General features: G+C 43.8%; 1 protein-coding gene across 2 annotated transcripts in view; it reads left to right on the forward strand.

Annotated features, from left to right (window-relative positions):
• The window catches only part of PROM2 (prominin 2), a 119,089-nt gene that overhangs the window by 13,355 nt on the left and 87,660 nt on the right, over nucleotides 1–18,074 (forward strand). For both annotated transcript variants that reach the window (XM_069766597.1, XM_069766596.1), the window contains exons 2-3: nucleotides 5,937–5,986; nucleotides 7,613–7,803. In XM_069766597.1, the coding sequence (XP_069622698.1) occupies nucleotides 5,937–5,986; nucleotides 7,613–7,803 (241 nt within the window). The remainder of the gene's footprint in view (nucleotides 1–5,936; nucleotides 5,987–7,612; nucleotides 7,804–18,074) is intronic.

Consider the following 18,074-nt stretch of genomic DNA (forward strand, 5'->3'; position numbering starts at 1 on the left):
CTAAAATGGGGTCACTTGTGGGGGGTTTCTACTGTTAAGCCACATCAGGGGCTCTGCAAACGCAACGTGACGCCCACAGAGCATTCCATCAAGTCTGCATTTCAAAATGTCACTACTTCACTTCCGAGCCCCGGCATGTGCCCAAACAGTGGTTTACCCCCACATATGGGGTATCAGCGTACTCAGGAGAAACTGGACAACAACTTTTGGGGTCAAATTTCTCCTGTTACCCTTTGTAAAATAAAAAATTGCAGGCTAAAATATCATTTTTGAGAAAATAATTTTTTATTTTTTTTTCATGGCTCTGCGTTATAAACTTCTGTGAAGCACTTGGGGGTTCAAAGTCCTCACCACACATCTAGATTAGTTCCTTTGGGGGTCTAGTTTCCAAAATGGGGTCATTTCTGGGGGATCTCTAATGTTTAGGCACACAGGGGCTCTCCAAACGTGACATGGTGTCCGCTAATGATTGGAACTAATTTTCCATTTAAAAAGCCAAATGGCGTGCCATCCCTTCCGAGCCCTGCCGTGCGCCCAAACAGTGGTTTACCCCCACATATGGGGTATCAGCGTACTCAGGACAAACTGGACAACAATATTTGGGGTCCAATTTCTCCTATTATCCTTGGCAAAATAGGAAATTCCAGGCTAAAAAATCATTTTTGAGGAAAGAAAAATTATTTTTTATTTTCATGGCTCTGCGTTATAAACTTCTGTGAAGCACCTGGGGGTTTAAAGTGCTCAATATGCATCTAGATAAGTTCCTTGGGGGGTCTAGTTTCCAAAATGGGGTCACTTGTGGGGGAGCTCCAATGCATAGGCACACAGGGGCTCTCCAAACGCGACATGGTGTCCGCTAACAATTGGAGCTAATTTTCCATTCAAAAAGTCAAATGGCGCGCCTTCCCTTCCGAGCCCTGCCGTGTGCCCAAACAGTGGTTTACCCCCACATATGAGGTATCGGCGTACTCGGGAGAAATTGCCCAACAAATTTTATGATCCATTTTATCCTGCTGCCCATGTGAAAATGAAAAAATTGAGGCGAAAAGAATTTTTTTGTGAAAAAAAAGTACTTTTTCATTTTTACAGATCAATTTGTGAAGCACCTGAGGGTTTAAAGTGCTCACTAGGCATCTAAATAAGTTCCTTGGGGGGTCTAGTTTCCAAAATGGGGTCACTTGTGGGGGAGCGCCAATGTTTAGGCACACAGGAGCTCTCCAAACGCGACATGGTGTTCGCTAACGATGGAAATAATTTTTCATTCAAAAAGTCAAATGGCGCTCCTTCCCTTCCGAGCCTTACCATGTGCCCAAACAGTGGTTTACCCCCCCATGTGAGGTATTGTTGTACTCAGGAGAAATTGCCCAACAAATTTTAGGATCCATTTTATCCTGTTTCCCATGTGAAAATGAAAAAATTGAGGCTAAAAGAATTTTTTTGTGAAAAAAAAGTACTTTTTCATTTTTACGGATCAATTTGTGAAGCACCTGGGGGTTCAAAGTGCTCACTATGCATCTAGATAAGTTCCTTGGGGCGTCTAGTTTCCAAAATGGGGTCACTTGTGGGGGAGCTCCAATTTTTAGGCACTCGGGGGCTCTCCAAACGTGACATGGTGTCCGCTAAAGAGTGGAGCCAATTTTTCATTCAAAAATTCAAATGGCGCTCCTTCCCTTCCAAGCCCTGCCGTGCGCCCAAACAGTGGTTTACCCCCACATATGAGGTATCAGCGTACTCAGGACAAATTGCACAACAACTTTTGTGGTTCAGTTTCTCCTTTTACCATTGGAAAAATAAAAAAATTGTTGCTAAAAGATAATTTTTGTGACTAAAAAGTAAAATGTTCATTTTTTCCTTCCATGTTGCTTCTGCTGCTGTGAAGCACCTGAAGGGTTAATAAACTTCTTGAATGTGGTTTTGAGTACCTTGAGGGGTGCAGTTTTTAGAATGGTGTCACTTTTGGGTATTTTCAGCCATATAGACCCCTCAAACTGACTTCAAATGTGAGGTGGTCCCTAAAAAAAATGGTTTTGTAAATTTCGTTGTAAAAATGACAAATCGCTGGTCAAATTTTAACCCTTATAACTTCCTAACAAAAAAAAATTTTGTTTCCAAAATTGTGCTGATGTAAAGTAAACATGTGGGAAATGTTATTTATTAACTATTTTGTGTCACATATCTCTCTGGTTTAACAGAATAAAAATTCAAAATGTGAAAATTGCGAAATTTTCAAAATTTTCGCCAAATTTCCGTTTTTATCACAAATAAACGCAGAATTTATTGACCTTAATTTACCACTAACATGAAGCCTAATATGTCACGAAAAAACAATCTCAGAACCGCTAGGATCCGTTGAAGCGTTCCTGAGTTATTACCTCATAAAGGGACACTGGTCAGAATTGCAAAAAACGGCAAGGTCTTTAAGGTCAAAATAGGCTGGGTCATGAAGGGGTTAATTATGGGCACCCTTATCATGTTCTTGTTTTAAATACTCCTACCTACTTTTTACTCACTTACTAAAGCACTTTTTTTGGTTTTCTAACCTCATTGAGCTTTGAACTTCATAGCCAGGTGTATGCATTCATGAGAAAAGCTACTTAAAGTGGCCACTTGCAAGTTGTTCTCCTGTTTGAATCTCCTCTGAAGAGGGGCATCATGGGCCATAGTTGTTCAGGGGAAGGATACAAAAAGCTGTCTCAGAGATTTAACCTGTCAATTTCCACTGTGAGGAACATAGTAAGGAAATGGAAGAACACAGGTGCAGTTCTTGGTAAGGCCAGAAGTGGCAGGCCAAGAAAAACATCAGAAAGGCAGAGAAGAAGAATGGTGAGATCAGTCAAGGACAATCCTCAGACCACCTCCAGAGATCTGCAGCATCAACTTGCTGCAGATGGTGTCACTGTGCATCGGTCAACTATACAACACACTTTGCACAAGGAGAAGCTGTATGGGAGAGTGATGCGAAAGAAGTCGTTTCTGCAAGCACGCCACAAACAGAGTCAGCTGAGGTATGCAAAAGCACATTTGGAGAAGCCAATTTCTTTTTGGAAGAAGGTCCTGTGGACTGATGAAACCAAGATTGAGTTGTTTGATCATACAAAAAGGCGTTATGCATGGTGGCCAAAAAACACAGCATTCCAAGAAAAACACTTGCTACCCACAGTAAAATTTAATGGAGGTTCCATCATGCTTTGGGGCTGTGTGGCCAATGCCGGCACCGGCAATCTTGTTAAAGTTGAGGGACGCATGGATTCCTCTCAGTATCAGCAGATACTTGACAATAATGTTCATGAATCAGTGACAAAGTTGAAGTTACGCAGGGGATGGATCTTTCAGCAAGACAATGATCCAAAACACCGCTCCAAATCTACTCAGGCATTCATGCAGAGGAACAATTACACTGTTCTGGAATGGCCATCCCAGTCCCCAGACCTGAATATCATTGAACATCTGTGGGATCATTTGAAGAGGGCTGTCCATGCTCGGCGACCATCAAACTTAACTGAACTGGAATTGTTTTGTAAAGAGGAATGGTCAAAAATACCTTCATCCAGGATCGAGGAACTCATTAAAAGCTACAGGAAGCGACTAGAGGCTGTTATTTTTGCAAAAGGAGGATCTACTAAATATTAATGTCACTTTTCTGGTGGGGTGCCCATACTTATGCACCTGTCAAATTTTGTTTGAATGCCGATTGCACATTTTCTGTTAGTACAATAAACCTCATTTCAAGGCAGAAACATTACTGTGTCCAACAGTTATTAGATATATGAAACTGAAATAGCTGTTGCAAAAAAATTTTTTTTATAAAATATTAAGCTTAAGATTAATAGGGATGCCCAAACTTTTTCATATTACTGTAGTGTGGACTGGTATATCACTTAATCCGCTGCTGTTGTACCCCAGGGGCAGCATCACTCTGACCCTGATGGCTCATCTTGACAGACTTTGACCAACTGGGCCAACAGATGGGCTCCAGGCATGATGCCCTGGCCCTGTAGATAACCGTTGGCCATGTGTCCAAATTGCCTGCATGTATAGCAACACCATAGGTTTTGCAAATCTCACGGGTCCTGTTTGTAAACTTTTGTCCTTTGGGGTTTATGTTGGGTAGTGGGATAATCCTGCTTAAATGGCTGGTGCCTATTTGAATCCTTTGTTGAGGGGTCTCCTGGGATTGGTGGGCATATTGGGCCTCCAGTGGTTTCAGTTGACTGTAAACTCTTCAACCAATCGGGTTGCTTGTTCTGGGGTGTCAGGCTTCCGGTCAATTACCCATGCTCATATTTCTGGAGCCATTTTCTCCATAAATTGCTCAAGTTTATCACATCCCAGAGGACAACAGCAGAGTGGGCAGCCCAATCATCAAGCCATTGGTTGCAGTGTCATCGAAGTTGACTGCCAAATTGTACATAGGAGGCCCCCTGGCAAGACAAAGTCCAGAACATGGTGCAACAGGGTGTCCTTAATAGTCCAATAGTCCAGTCAGTCCTGAAGCCCAAGTGACCGGGCAGCATCCTGTGCTCTGTTAGTGAAACTAGTGCACAGGCATTTGGCCCAATCAGCTGCTGGGCACCTGATGCATCAGCATCAGGATCTCAAGCTTTGCAGATGTTCCTCAACCTCTGTATTGTACTCATTAAACACTGGCACCTCTCTGTAGCAGAGATGATTTCCTTGGTAGTGGGCTGTCATGGAGGTAGGGTCCGGCGTTGGCTGTAGGGGTACTGGAACTGATTCCATAACACATAACTGACTCCTCTGCCCGCTTGAGGCTCCAGGTCCCAATGCGATCAATAATTCATAGATTCTGACTGCTTGGGACTGGGTATTTGATTCAAGACTACCACTACATCCTTGCTTTGGCAAGCAGTTCAATTACTCTTGGTCATCCAATTGATCAACCAAAAGTACCAATTCCAGGATCAAATCTGAAATAGTATCAGTGGCCCGGTGTTCGATCTGACAGAGCTGGCACAACTCCTGTAGTTGCCATTTCCTGTTGAGGCTAGATATCTACTCCATTACTCTTTTCAAGGCTGAGCTGGTGGGCTAGAACATGGTGATGTCCAAAACCTGCTGTGTATGTCTCACCTATGGTCTGCAGGGTCTGATTATCTGCCTCCCTGATTGCGGAGCTCTTGGACGGTGTCTATGAACACCAGACTCCTGTAGATTTCCCGCACTAGCCTAGCTAAGTAGTATCCCACCGCTGCCACCAAGTGTGTAGACACGAGGTTCAGTGGGTTCTCTCTTCCGCTGACCTGGCTGTATTTAGAAAGACCGCATGAACCAGGGCTCATATGAAAAATGTCTCATGTCTCCTGACCTACTGAGTAATACATCTGGCATAATTAAGAATAATGTCTGTGTTGTCACACCTCCTATATACAGTATAAGCCCCCAAGTAGCCTGTTATATACAGTATGAGACCCTATGTAGCCTGAAATCATGTCATCTTGTCTGCTGTCTAAGACTCTGGTGGAAGAAGGGGCCGACGGCCCCTCCTCCACCAAAGTATTCACAGCTGTCTGCATCCAAAGTATATGGAGAGTGGTGATAGCAAGCGGCGGTAGACAGTGGTGAAGGGGAGGGTGAGGCCCAAGACAGCCAAAGGGCTGAAAAAGTGGCTGAGGCCCCAACCTGATCTCCTCCACTGTCCATTCGCCACTCGCTATCACATTGCCCAGGTCTAGTCTACCCCATTCCCATCAAAGGATCTGTGAAAAACTGAGAGTACACGGGTACAAAACTGATTCAACTCAGTTGCAAAATCGCCCGTTTTTTGCTTCCATTGTTCTGGCACAGCCTTAGAATATCAATCACATCAATAATTTGGGACAAACTAAGTCCTGCTACATCAATATGTTATATCAATTGCAAGCTTAGGATTTTCTTATATGTATTCCATTGATAATTGTTGTGATTTTATATTTCAGAATTACTCCGTTTACTTTTCAGAAATTCCTCAACTTTGGAAGCTTCTCAGGTAAGTAAACCATTGGGTAACTCGACAAATTGATTACAATAAACTCCAAAAAAATGGTGGGAATTGTAGTTGAAATTTTACCCCAGGTCAGTCAAAACTAGAGAATATTTCAATTTCTAGCACATGTACACAGATGCATAAAAGATGTGAATGCCAGGAAAGAATGTTTGCATTCAGGTATTCACCGACTAAAGGTTCCTATTAAATGACAGTAAGCAGAGATGTTGAAAACCGTGGAAATTGCCAGAAACTAATAGCAGAAAGTATTACACAACCATCACCATATCAGTATGTTGCCAAAACATATGTTGAATACATGGAGCCATGGTTTTTATGTTTTTTCCTAAATAATTTCATCAACTAGTTGTTAGCAGAGGCATAAATAAATCTAAATGATCATATTGACTGACATTTCTCTTGTTCGAGAATTATGAAGGTATTGAAGGTGGATTTATTATTTAATTTAATAGGAGCTGTATGATGGGCTGTTCAATTAGCTCCCTATAGGGGTGGCTGCAGGCATCCAGAATTTTATTTAAAGAGGACCTCTCCCCAGGTTAGATGTGGTCACCAGGTTTTATTTTTATTTGTAATTCTTAAATTTAGTACTCTTTTTTCTGGTCTTTTCAAGGGGGGGTGGCTCACAGGGTAGTAAATCCTAAAGACATTTCCTCTGAGAATCCTTTGACCCCCACCCCATTGTGAAGACTAGAAAAATTATCACTAACTAAAAAGGCCAAAAAATGAAGGCAGCACTCCAATGGGAAAAAATAAAGTGATTTATTGGCCCATGTGCGACGTTTCAGTCCAGGATGTGGACCTTTCTCAAACCTTTCTCGACCTTATATATATATATATATATATATATATATATATATCTATACACCAATATTCAGGGGAGAAGTGAGGTTCTGACCTGTGTTCCCTTGTGAAGGGGAGTCTGGCTCTTGTTGGTGATCTTGATCGCTTGGATCCGCTCACCAAAAAGAACCATCTCTTTTGGATCCTAAATGGATCGCTATTATATATGTTCACCACAGGTGAGTACCCGTATAAGATGAAATTATGGCAGGAGAATTCACGGCCATCCATGTTTTAAGTGGGTTTCGACCACCAAACTCAGTAATTTTACGCTCAGTGAGAATACAGAGAATTTAGTTTCTCTTACTGGGTTGACAGCTCCGTCGTTCCCAAAAGGAAGGACTCTTTGTCTTAGATTGGCCAAGAATGGCCCATCACTAGTGTTCCCCTGTATAAAAAGGCCTCCTCTAGCTGGCTGGTGGGTGCCACAATGCTTGGATAAAAAATTAAAGTGCCTCTTCAGTCTCAGAATCAGTCAGGATTCAAGAGGTCACCCCCCTCACCAGTCATGAAGCAATGCCATATTCACTTAATAAGATTGTAATACCGTTTTCTCTCTTTGGACATCTTTGTCTAGAGGAATTGCATTGCTCTTGCACTATATTGTGAGGAATTGGCCCAAGGGTCATGGAAGGGGAGACAAATGCCGCAAAATCGAGGCCAGAACAAAGTTGAGCTTTATGTATTATATACCATGAAATTGATTATTATTCTGTTTTTCTATTCTTCATTGTCACTAATATGTTGATTTGTTTTTCATTGCAGATTGTGAAGTATGAGGCGGGCTATGTGACCTGTGCCGTCATCACCATCCTTTTCTTCACTTTCATGCTGGTGTTTGGGTTAACATTCTGCATATTCCAATATCGTGGAAGAACGGTCCTACCGTGTGAAGGAGGTGTCTGCCGGCCGACCACCATATTCGTTCTTCTTCTGTGCACTTTCTGCTTACTGTTGTAAGTAATCTATTATTTAATGTCCTATATAGATAAATTATGGTAGCCCATAGCTGATGGACCAGAGCAGTGTAAATCCCTCTAATACCTGCTAAATCCATGGAGCTTCTTCTGATTAGTAGACCCCTGTGCCATCATGCATTCGTCACACTATAACATAATGACGCCATGAGGCCTACTCATAAGAAGTGGTGCTGGAAATGCAGGGGGTTCCCAGTGGTCTCAGATAACCACCACAAGCGCTGGACTGGGGTTGCGTGAATTTCCATATATAAGGTCATTTCACATACATCATAAATTCTACTTATATCGCTATATGATTAGTTTAGGCTTGCTTATGACTAAGTCCAAAATATAAAGCGTTACATTAATCTCTGCTACATCTGTAGATGTGACACCATCCAGCAATTGCTGCTTACCTTGACCATGAGGTAAATGTCACATGCAATGACAATAGTAGTGTGCTCCATCTCTTTGGCATCCCGTTTTATGTAGTGTTATAACTCGAGTTGACTGAATATGTTCGGAATCGGTCGCCGAATCTGAATTTGCCATATTTGTGCCATATTGTTAATCTATTCGTGCCAAATTTATGTTTGATGATCGGGTCCACACATATTTGTTAATTTCTACTCCCATTGACTCCAATGACATTCGGCTGTCTTCGGCGAATAATGCAAAAACAATATTCGCCGCCGATCAGAACCGAATTTTGAAAAATTAGCTCAACTCTAGTTATAACTTGATACCATCGATAATCATCACAGCTTAATTCTTCCTGGAATTATCAAGTATAAATCAATTCAGCTTTGGTTGGGAAATCCAATAAACTCGATAGATTTAAAAAGATTTTACTAGTCCTGCTGTGTACAGAGTAGCCATAGGTATCCTCACTATTACACGTACCCAGCAAAAGTCATCACCAAGAGACAATAAAAGATTTGGACCATTATATCACGAGGCTGTGAGGTCCTCGTTATAATAATCACATTGTTAGTATGGCATTAGATTGTAAGCTCTTGAGAACAAGGATTATAGTGTTAAAAGGAACCTGTCATCAGAATATTATACCACAAACTAATGGCATGTATGTATATAAAGGTGCTTTCATGCTGAGTAAATCCTTATATTTCTTGCAGAAATCCGTTTTTCTATTTTAGAGAAATCAATAGTCGAAATTGTATGCTAATGAAATGCAAGTGCAGTGGGTGGGACGATGCACTTACTGCTCTCCTGCCCCTATCCCTATTTCCTGCCCACTGACTGCCTCCTGTCTTTGACTAACAGCTTATTCTCGTTTCAGTGACCTCGCAAGTGGCGTCAGTGCCTGCACAGTAAGGTCCTCATGGATCTCGGTCAGGAAAGGCAGGTCACAGAGACAAGAGTGGTCTGTCAGTCAGAGACTGTCAGTGGGCGGGAAATAGGGAGAGAGACAGAAAAGCTGTAAGTGCAGTGTCCCACCGTACTGCACTTGGAAAAGAAAAGTAAGGATTTATACAGAATTAATGCAACTTCTACATTCCATCAGTTTGGGGTGTGATATCCTGATGACAAGTTTCCCTTAATACTGAATTTCATTAGCATTCCAATCTAATGTGTGGTAAACTCATACTGTCAGCTGCCATACACCACCATTTATTTCTTCCTTTTGACATCATACTTCAAGAAACAGGAGCATCTCACGAATAGCATGTGTCTCTGTGCGCTATGCCAGAAATCTTACACCAGTCCTCGACTAATGTAAGATTTCTGGCGTAAGTAATGCCGCAGCTCGTTATGAATTAAACGAGCTGTGGTATCACGCCCCCACCGGGCTCCCTTCATGCCCCAGCTCCACACAGCTCTATCTACTTTGGTGTAGCTTTGAGAAATTGGCATGGAATCGCTAAAAGCCGCAACTTCGGCATTGGCCAAATATTGCGACTTTTCAAAAGCAATTTACTCCAGAATTTTAGAAAAATTGCTTTGATGAATCAGGGCCTATGTGTAAGAAATGATATTAGAAAAATAAAATAAGCTGTGTTGACTTATTCAAATCCCACTTCTCCACTGGTCCCTGTTGGTTTTGTATTGATGACATCACCTACATCACTTACATGACTGCTGTAGCCAATGACTGGCCTCAGTGGTGATGCTGGCATGTATAGCATGTGACTATTGAGGCCAGTAATTGGCTGCAGTGGTCACGTGAATGATAGACATGATGTCTTTACCACAGGGACCACAACAGTAGTTTTAAATGGCATGGGATTGAATAAATTAATAAATAATGCTTACTTTATTATTTTAGTCTACCGATTTAGAAAAGGTTATCATGACGACCATGTATTCGTGATTCATGTGAGCTTCAACGCTATTTTACCCTCCGAGCATCTTAACCCAGCAGCATCCTTTATAATAAAAGACAAAATAAACACTCCACACTTAGACTGGATTCATTGGCCACAGCAGCCTTTTATTAACATTTAATACAATTTAACACAACATCCCAGAAGGGATGGTCCTTGAAGCCCCAAAAACCATAAGCCTCAGGTTTAATAATCCCAACCTGGCTCCAGGTTGAGCCTTAACTCTAGCCGCTATGCACAAGCTCAGGGGTACCTATCAACCAACCTGGCCAATGTCAAGCACCATTAACCACAGGTCCTCTTTAATCCCTTCCGCGTGATTATTTAAACATCCGTTCACTTGAATCCACCCAGGGGGTCCAGGACCTCTTGAAATCCCACCTCCCATCACGCCATTCATCACCACCAACAACAACTTTGAGGACCTCCCCCCATGCCCCACTGTCATGACATATATATGTATATCATTCATTTTTTAATAAAGAAAAATATCCCCATCACTCTAAGTCACCGTGATCCCAATTTTCCACAAAACTTGATAAATAATACAATAAATATCCCCGTGAAACATCAGAGCCAAATAATTTGCTTCTTATCACTGTAACTGGTATCTAATATGATTACCTCACTTAAAATGGCTGACCCTTTTATACTGTTGCCCCATAACCCCACCTCTGACACCTCCTCCCCCAAGATCTAAGTCCAGCACCATCTACTTTCAAATGCAGTGGGTACGGAAAGTATTCAGACCCCTTTAAATTTTTCACTCTTTATTTCATTGCAGCCATTTGGTAAATTCAAAAAAGTTCATTTTTTTCACATTAATGTACACTCTCCACTCCATGTTGACTGGAAAAAAAAACAGAAATGTAGAAATTTTTGCAAATTTATTAAAAAAGAAAAACTGAAATATCACATGGTAATAAGTAGGGTTGAGCGAAACGGGTCGAACATTTTCAAAAGTCGCCGACTTTTGGCGAAGTCGAGTTTCATGAAACCCGATCAGACCCCTGTGCGTGGTCGGCCATGCGGTACGCGACTTTCGCGCCAAAGTCGCGTTTCAATGACGCGAAAAGCGCCATTTCTCAGCCAATGAAGGTAAACGCAGAGTGTGGGCAGCGTGATGACATAGGTCCTGGTCCCCACCATCTTAGAGAAGGGCATTGCAGTGATTGGCTTGCTGTCTGCGGCGTCACAGGGGCTATAAAGGGGAGTTCCCGCCGACCGCCATGTTACTGCTGCTGATCTGAGCTTAGGGAGAGGTTGCTGCCGCTTCGTCAGAAGCAGGGATAGCGTTAGGCAGGGTCCATTAACCACAAAACCGCTTGTGCTGTAGCGATTTCCACTGCCCAACACCACCTTCGGTGTGCAGGGACAGTGGAAGCTACATTTTTTTTTTTTTCCCCCTCAGCGCTGTAGCTCATTGGGCTGCCCTAGAAGGCTCCCTGATAGCTGCATTGCTGTGTGTACGCCGCTGTGCAAACCAACTGCTTTTTTCAAAGCACAAATCCTCTTGTTCCTTCCTTTCTGCACAGCTATCTTTTTGGTTTGTACACACTTTTTATTTAATTTGTGCATCAGTCCACTCCTTATTGCTGCCTGCCATACCTGGCTGAGATTACTGCAGGGAGATAGTAATTGAAGGACAGTTCCTTTTTTTTTTTTTTTTTTTTTTTGTGGGAGATTAAGATTGACATTTCTGCTAGAGTGCCATCCCTGTGTGTGTCATCTCTCACTCAGTGGGCCATAGAAAGCCTATTTATTTTTTTGCTTGATTTGGGTTCATAATTCTACCTGAAAAAATCAATCAATCAATCAGTGGGAGAAAAATATTGGCCTCAGGGCTTGTGTGCCACTCCTTACTCCTGTGTGTGCCATCTCTCACTCAGTGGGCCATAGAAAGCCTATTAATTTTTTTGCTTGATTTGGGTTCTAAATTCTACCTGAAAAAATCATTAAATCAATCAGTGGGAGATTAATATTGGCCTTTGGGCTTGTGTGCCAGTCCTAAGCGTGCCATCTCTCTCTCTCTCAGATAGTGGGCCATAGAAAGCCTATTTTTTTATTATTTTATTGGGTTTATAAATTTTCCCTGGAAAAAAAAAAAGTGGGAGATTAATATTGGCCTCTGGGCTTGTGTGCCAGTCCTGAGCGTGCCATCTCTCTCACAAATAGTGGGCCATAGAAAGCCTATTAATTTTTTTGCTTGATTTGGGTTCCAAAATCTACCAAAAAAAATCACTAAATCAATCAGTGGGAGATTAATATTGGCCTCTGGGCTTGTGTGCCCCTCCTGACTCTTGTGAGCGTCATCTGTCACTCAGTGGGCCCTAGAAAGCCTATTTTTTGTTTTATTTGTTTTCTAAATTCTCCCTGAAAACATCATTTTATTTTCTTTGGTTTCTAAATTATTCCTGAAAAAAATCATTTTTTTTGTATTTTTTTTTCTCTAAAGTCTCCCTGAAAAAAAAAAAAAAAAATCTGTGGGAGATTCATATTGCCCCTTCTGCTTGTGTGCCAGTCTTGACTCCTGGGTGTGCCATCTCTCTCTCTCTCCCCAATTGTGGGCCATAGAAAGCCTATTAATTTTTTTGCTTGATTTGGGTTCCAAAATCTACCAAAAATAATCACTAAATCAATCAGTGGGAGATTAATATTGGCCTCTGGGCTTGTCTGCCACTCCTGACTCCTGTGTGCGTCATCTGTCACTCAGTGGGCCCTAGAAAGCCTATTTTTTGTTTTATTTGTTTTCTAAATTCTCCCTGAAAAAATCATTTTATTTTCTTTGGTTTCTAAATTATTCCTGAAAAAAATCATTTTTTTTGTATTTTTTTTTCTCTAAAGTCTCCCTGAAAAAAAAAAAAAAAATCTGTGGGAGATTCATATTGCCCCTTCTGCTTGTGTGCCAGTCTTGACTCCTGGGTGTGCCATCTCTCTCTCTCTCCCCAATTGTGGGCCATAGAAAGCCTATTAATTTTTTTGCTTGATTTGGGTTCCAAAATCTACCAAAAAAAATAACTAAATCAATCGGTGGGAGATTAATATTGGCCTCTGGGCTTGTGTGCCACTCCTGACTCCTGTGTGCGTCCTCTCTCACTCAGTGGGCCCTACAAAGCCTTTTTTTTTTTTTTTTTCCTAAATTCTCCCTGAAACAATCATTTCATTTTATTTGTTTTATAAATTCTTCTGTAAAAAATAATTTTTTTTTAATTTTTTTTTTTTCTGAAGTCTCCCTTTTAAAAAAAACAAACACAAATCAGTGGGAGATAAATATTTACATTTGCGCTTCAGTGACAGTCCTGCGTGTGTGCCATCTCATTTGTTGCCAACAACAACAGAGTGTGTAACATTGTGGCTGATTTTCGTTGTGGTCTCACCCACCTGTAAAGGGGTAGCTAAATCATACTGAAGTTATAGCTCACCGTGTAAGTTGTGTGACAGCAACAAATACCGTTCGTTTGGTAACGTTTTTAAAACAATGAGGAAGTCTGGTGGAAGAGGTCGTGGCCGGGGGCGTTCATTGTCAGCTGGTAATGAGGGTAGTGGTAGTGGTGGAGCATCAGGTGGTCGTGGGAAAAAAAATATTGCACCTAAGTCTGGAGCTGTGGAGCCAGGTTCGTCGTCTGGCTACACAAGGCCTCGAACCCTCCCTTTTCTGGGAGTAGGAAAACCGCTTTTAAAGCCGGAGCATCAAGAGCAAGTTTTGGCTTATCTTGCTGACTCAGCCTCTAGCTCTTTTGCCTCCTCTCGTGAAACTGGTAAAAGTAAAAGCAGCGCGTCGTTAGTGGATGTTCACGGTCAGGGACAAGTCGCTTCCTTGTCCTCTTCAGCAAAAACAACAACAGAGAAGAATGCAGCAGGCGACACAACGGGTTACTCCATGGAGCTCTTTACACATACCGTCCCTGGTTTAGAAAGTGAAGCAGTTAACAGTCCATGCCCATTACAAGTTGAATCTGACATGGAGTGCACTGATGCACAGCCACAGCCAGACTACTATCCTGGTCCTTTGACTCAGACCACAACATTGCCCTCGCAGGGTGCTGATCAAGAATCAGACCCTGATGAGACTATGTTGCCCCATCACGAACGCTATACCACCGACCGACACGGTGACACAGACGAAGTTGCACACGAGCTACAAGAAGAGGTAATAGATGACCCAGTTCTTGACCCCGATTGGCAGCCATTGGGGGAACAGGGTGCAGGCGGCAGCAGTTCTGAAGCGGAGGAGGAGGGGCCGCAGCAGGCATCAACATCGCAACAGGTTCCATCTGCCGGGCCCGTATCTTGGCCAAAACGCGTGGCAAAGTCAAAACCTGTTGGAGGACAGCGTGGCCATCCGGTTAAAGCTCAGTCTGCAATGCCTGAAAAGGTATCCGATGCTAGAAAGAGTGCAGTCTGGCATTTTTTTAAACAACATCCAATTGATCAGCACAAAGTAATCTGTCAAAAATGTTCAACTACCTTAAGCAGAGGGCAGAATCTGAAAAGTCTCAATACAAGTTGCATGCATAGACATTTAACCACCATGCATTTGCAAGCTTGGACTAACTACCAAACGTCCCTTAAGGTTGTAGCACCCTCGGCCAATGAAGCTACTCATCAACGCAACATCCCTTCCGGCAGTGTAGGGCCACCATTTTCTGCACCACCTGCAGTATCTGTGCAGGTTTCTTTGCCAGGCCAAAGCAGTCAGGGTCAGGGAATCTCCAGTTTCGTAGTAGGAAACACTGCATCTAGGGCACCGGCGGCAACAATACCATCTCCCACCGTCTCTCAGTCTGCCATGTCCACCGGCATCCACGATCTCCAGCTCTCCAGTCCAGCTCACCCTACATGAGACTATGGTTAGAAAAAGGAAGTACTTAGCCTCGCATCCGCGTACACAGGGTTTGAACGCCCACATAGCTAGACTAATCTCGTTAGAGATGATGCCCTACCGGTTAGTTGAAAGCGAAGCTTTCAAAGACCTGATGGACTACGCTGTACCACGCTACGAGCTACCCAGTCGACACTTTTTTTCCAGAAAAGCCATCCCAGCCCTCCACCAGCATGTTAAAGAGCGCATCGTCCATGCACTCAGGCAATCTGTGAGCACAAAGGTGCACCTGACAACAGATGCATGGACCAGTAGGCATGGCCAGGGACGTTACGTGTCCATCACGGCACACTGGGTAAATGTGGTGGATTCAGGGTCCACAGGGGACAGCAAGTTTGGGACAGTTCTGCCTAGCCCACGGTCTAGGAAACAGTTGGCTGTAGCCGTTCGCACCCCCTCCTCCTCCTCCTCCTCCTCGTCCTCCTGCAGAAGCGAGAGCTCGTCCACAGACCGCAGTCGCACAACCACTCCATCCGCAGCTGCCACTGTTGCACACCAGGTCTCCCATTATGGGGCAGCTACTGGCAAACGTCAGCAGGCTGTATTGGCTATGAAGTGTTTGGGCGACAACAGACACACCGCGGAAGTTCTGTCCGAGTTCTTGCAGCAAGAAACGCAGTTGTGGCTGGGCACTGTAGATCTTGAGGCAGGCAAGGTAGTGAGTGATAACGGAAGGAATTTCATGGCTGCCATCTCCCTTTCCCAACTGAAACACATTCCTTGCCTGGCTCACACCTTAAACCTGGTGGTGCAGTGCTTCCTGAAAAGTTATCCGGGGTTATCCGACCTGCTCCTCAAAGTGCGTGGACTTTGCGCACATATCCGCCGTTCGCCTGTACACTCCAGCCGTATGCAGACCTATCAGCGTTCTTTGAACCTTCCCCAGCATCGCCTAATCATAGACGTTGTTACAAGGTGGAACTCAACACTGCACATGCTTCAGAGACTGTGCGAACAGAGGCGGGCTGTTATGTTTTTGTGGGAGGATACACATACACGGGCAGGCAGTAGGATGGCAGACATGGAGTTGTCAGGTGTGCAGTGGTCGAAGATTCAAGACATGTGTCAAGTCCTTCAGTGTTTTGAGGAATGCACACGGCTGGTTAGTGCAGACAACGCCATAATAAGCATGAGCATCCCCCTAATGTGTCTGCTGATGCAAAGTTTGACGCACATAAAGGATCAGGCGTCTGCACCAGAGGAAGAGGAAAGCCTTGATGACAGTCAGCCATTGTCTGGTCAGGGCAGTGTACAGGACGAGGTAGCGGGCGAAGAGGAGGTGGAGGATGAGGAGGATGATGGGGATGAGTATATTTTTAATGAGGAAGCTTTCCCGGGGTCATTGGAAATTGGTGGCGTGGCAAGGGCGGGTTCTGGTTTTTTGAGGGACACAAGTGACGTAGATTTGCCTGCAACTGCCCCTCAACCAAGCACAACCGCAGATTTGACAACTGGAACTTTGGCCCACATGGCGGATTATGCCTTGCGTATCCTCAAAAGGGACACACGCATTACAAAAATGATGAACGATGACGATTACTGGTTGGCCTGCCTCCTTGATCCTCGCTATAAAGGCAAATTGCAAAATATTATGCCACATGAGAACTTGGAACTAATATTAGCAACAAAACAATCAACTCTTGTTGACCGTTTGCTTCTGGCATTCCCTGCACACAGCGCCCGTGATCGTTCTCACACGAGCTCCAGGGACCAGCAGACCAGAGGTGTTAGAGGGGCAGAAATCAGAAGTGGCGTTGGCCAGAGGGGTTTTCTGACCAGGTTGTGGAGTGATTTTGCTATGACCGCAGACAGGACAGGTACTGCAGCATCAATTCAAAGTGACAGGAGACAACATTTGTCCAGTATGGTTACAAACTATTTTTCATCCCTTATCGACGTTCTCCCTCAACCGTCATTCCCATTTGATTACTGGGCATCCAAATTAGACACCTGGCCAGAATTGGCAGAATATGCATTGCAGGAGCTTGCTTGCCCGGCAGCTAGTGTCCTATCAGAAAGAGTATTCAGTGCTGCAGGTTCAATACTAACTGAAAAAAGGACTCGTCTGGCTACCCAAAATGTAGATGATCTAACCTTCATTAAAATGAACCACAACTGGATTTCGAAATCTTTTGCCCCACCTTGCCCGGCTGACACCTAACTTTCCTATGAAAAGGTCTTGCCTGTGGACTCTTCTGAATGACTTTTCCAATCTCGTAATTTTCTGCACCTGATTGTCCAGCATATGACATGTTTACTCCTAACAAAATGGCCAAACTCCCCACACGGGGCCGTGGTATCGCCACTTTGCGCCAGCACCCGTGAGAGTGCTGTTTGTCTGAAGAGGTGGGTGTGCCCGCTTTTGGTCGACGGCACTGCCACTGGGTCCCTCCTAGTACAATAAAGTGTCTCTGGCGGTGGTGGTGCGCACCCAACGTCAGACACACCATTGTAATATGAGGGGCCCTGGGCCTGTACCGCCGGCCACAAGACAGTTCCCCCCCCCCAGCTCAAACAGTGCTCTACCACTAGCAAAATTATCTCTCACAGCTTCACCAATGTGTAGTCTAGGCGCTGACATCCTTCAATGCCTGGCACTGACAATACCATTGTTTTGACATTTTTGTTATGTTAGGCCTTCGAAGCCTGTCTGCGGTCCGTTCTTTCTACAACTACTACACTGACCAGGCCACTGCTGGCCGTGTTCCCCTGGAACCAATTTAAACTTGCCTACAGCCAGCCCAATTTTGTTATGTTAGGCCTTCTTAGCCTGTCTGCCGTCACTCCTTCCACTAGACTTCCACTGACCAGACCACTGTTGCCCGTGTACCCCTGGAACCAATTTTAAATTGCCAACAGCCAAATGTTATTATGTTAGGCCTTTGATGCCTGTCTGCCGTCACTCCTTCCACTAGACTTCCACTGACCAGACCACTGTTGCCCGTGTACCCCTGGAACCAATTTTAAATTGCCAACAGCCCAATGTTATGATGTTAGGCCTTTGATGCCTGTCTGCCGTCACTCCTTCCACTAGGCCTCCA

Source organism: Ranitomeya imitator, chromosome 4, assembly GCF_032444005.1.
Source record: "Ranitomeya imitator isolate aRanImi1 chromosome 4, aRanImi1.pri, whole genome shotgun sequence".
NCBI lineage: Eukaryota > Metazoa > Chordata > Amphibia > Anura > Dendrobatidae > Ranitomeya > Ranitomeya imitator.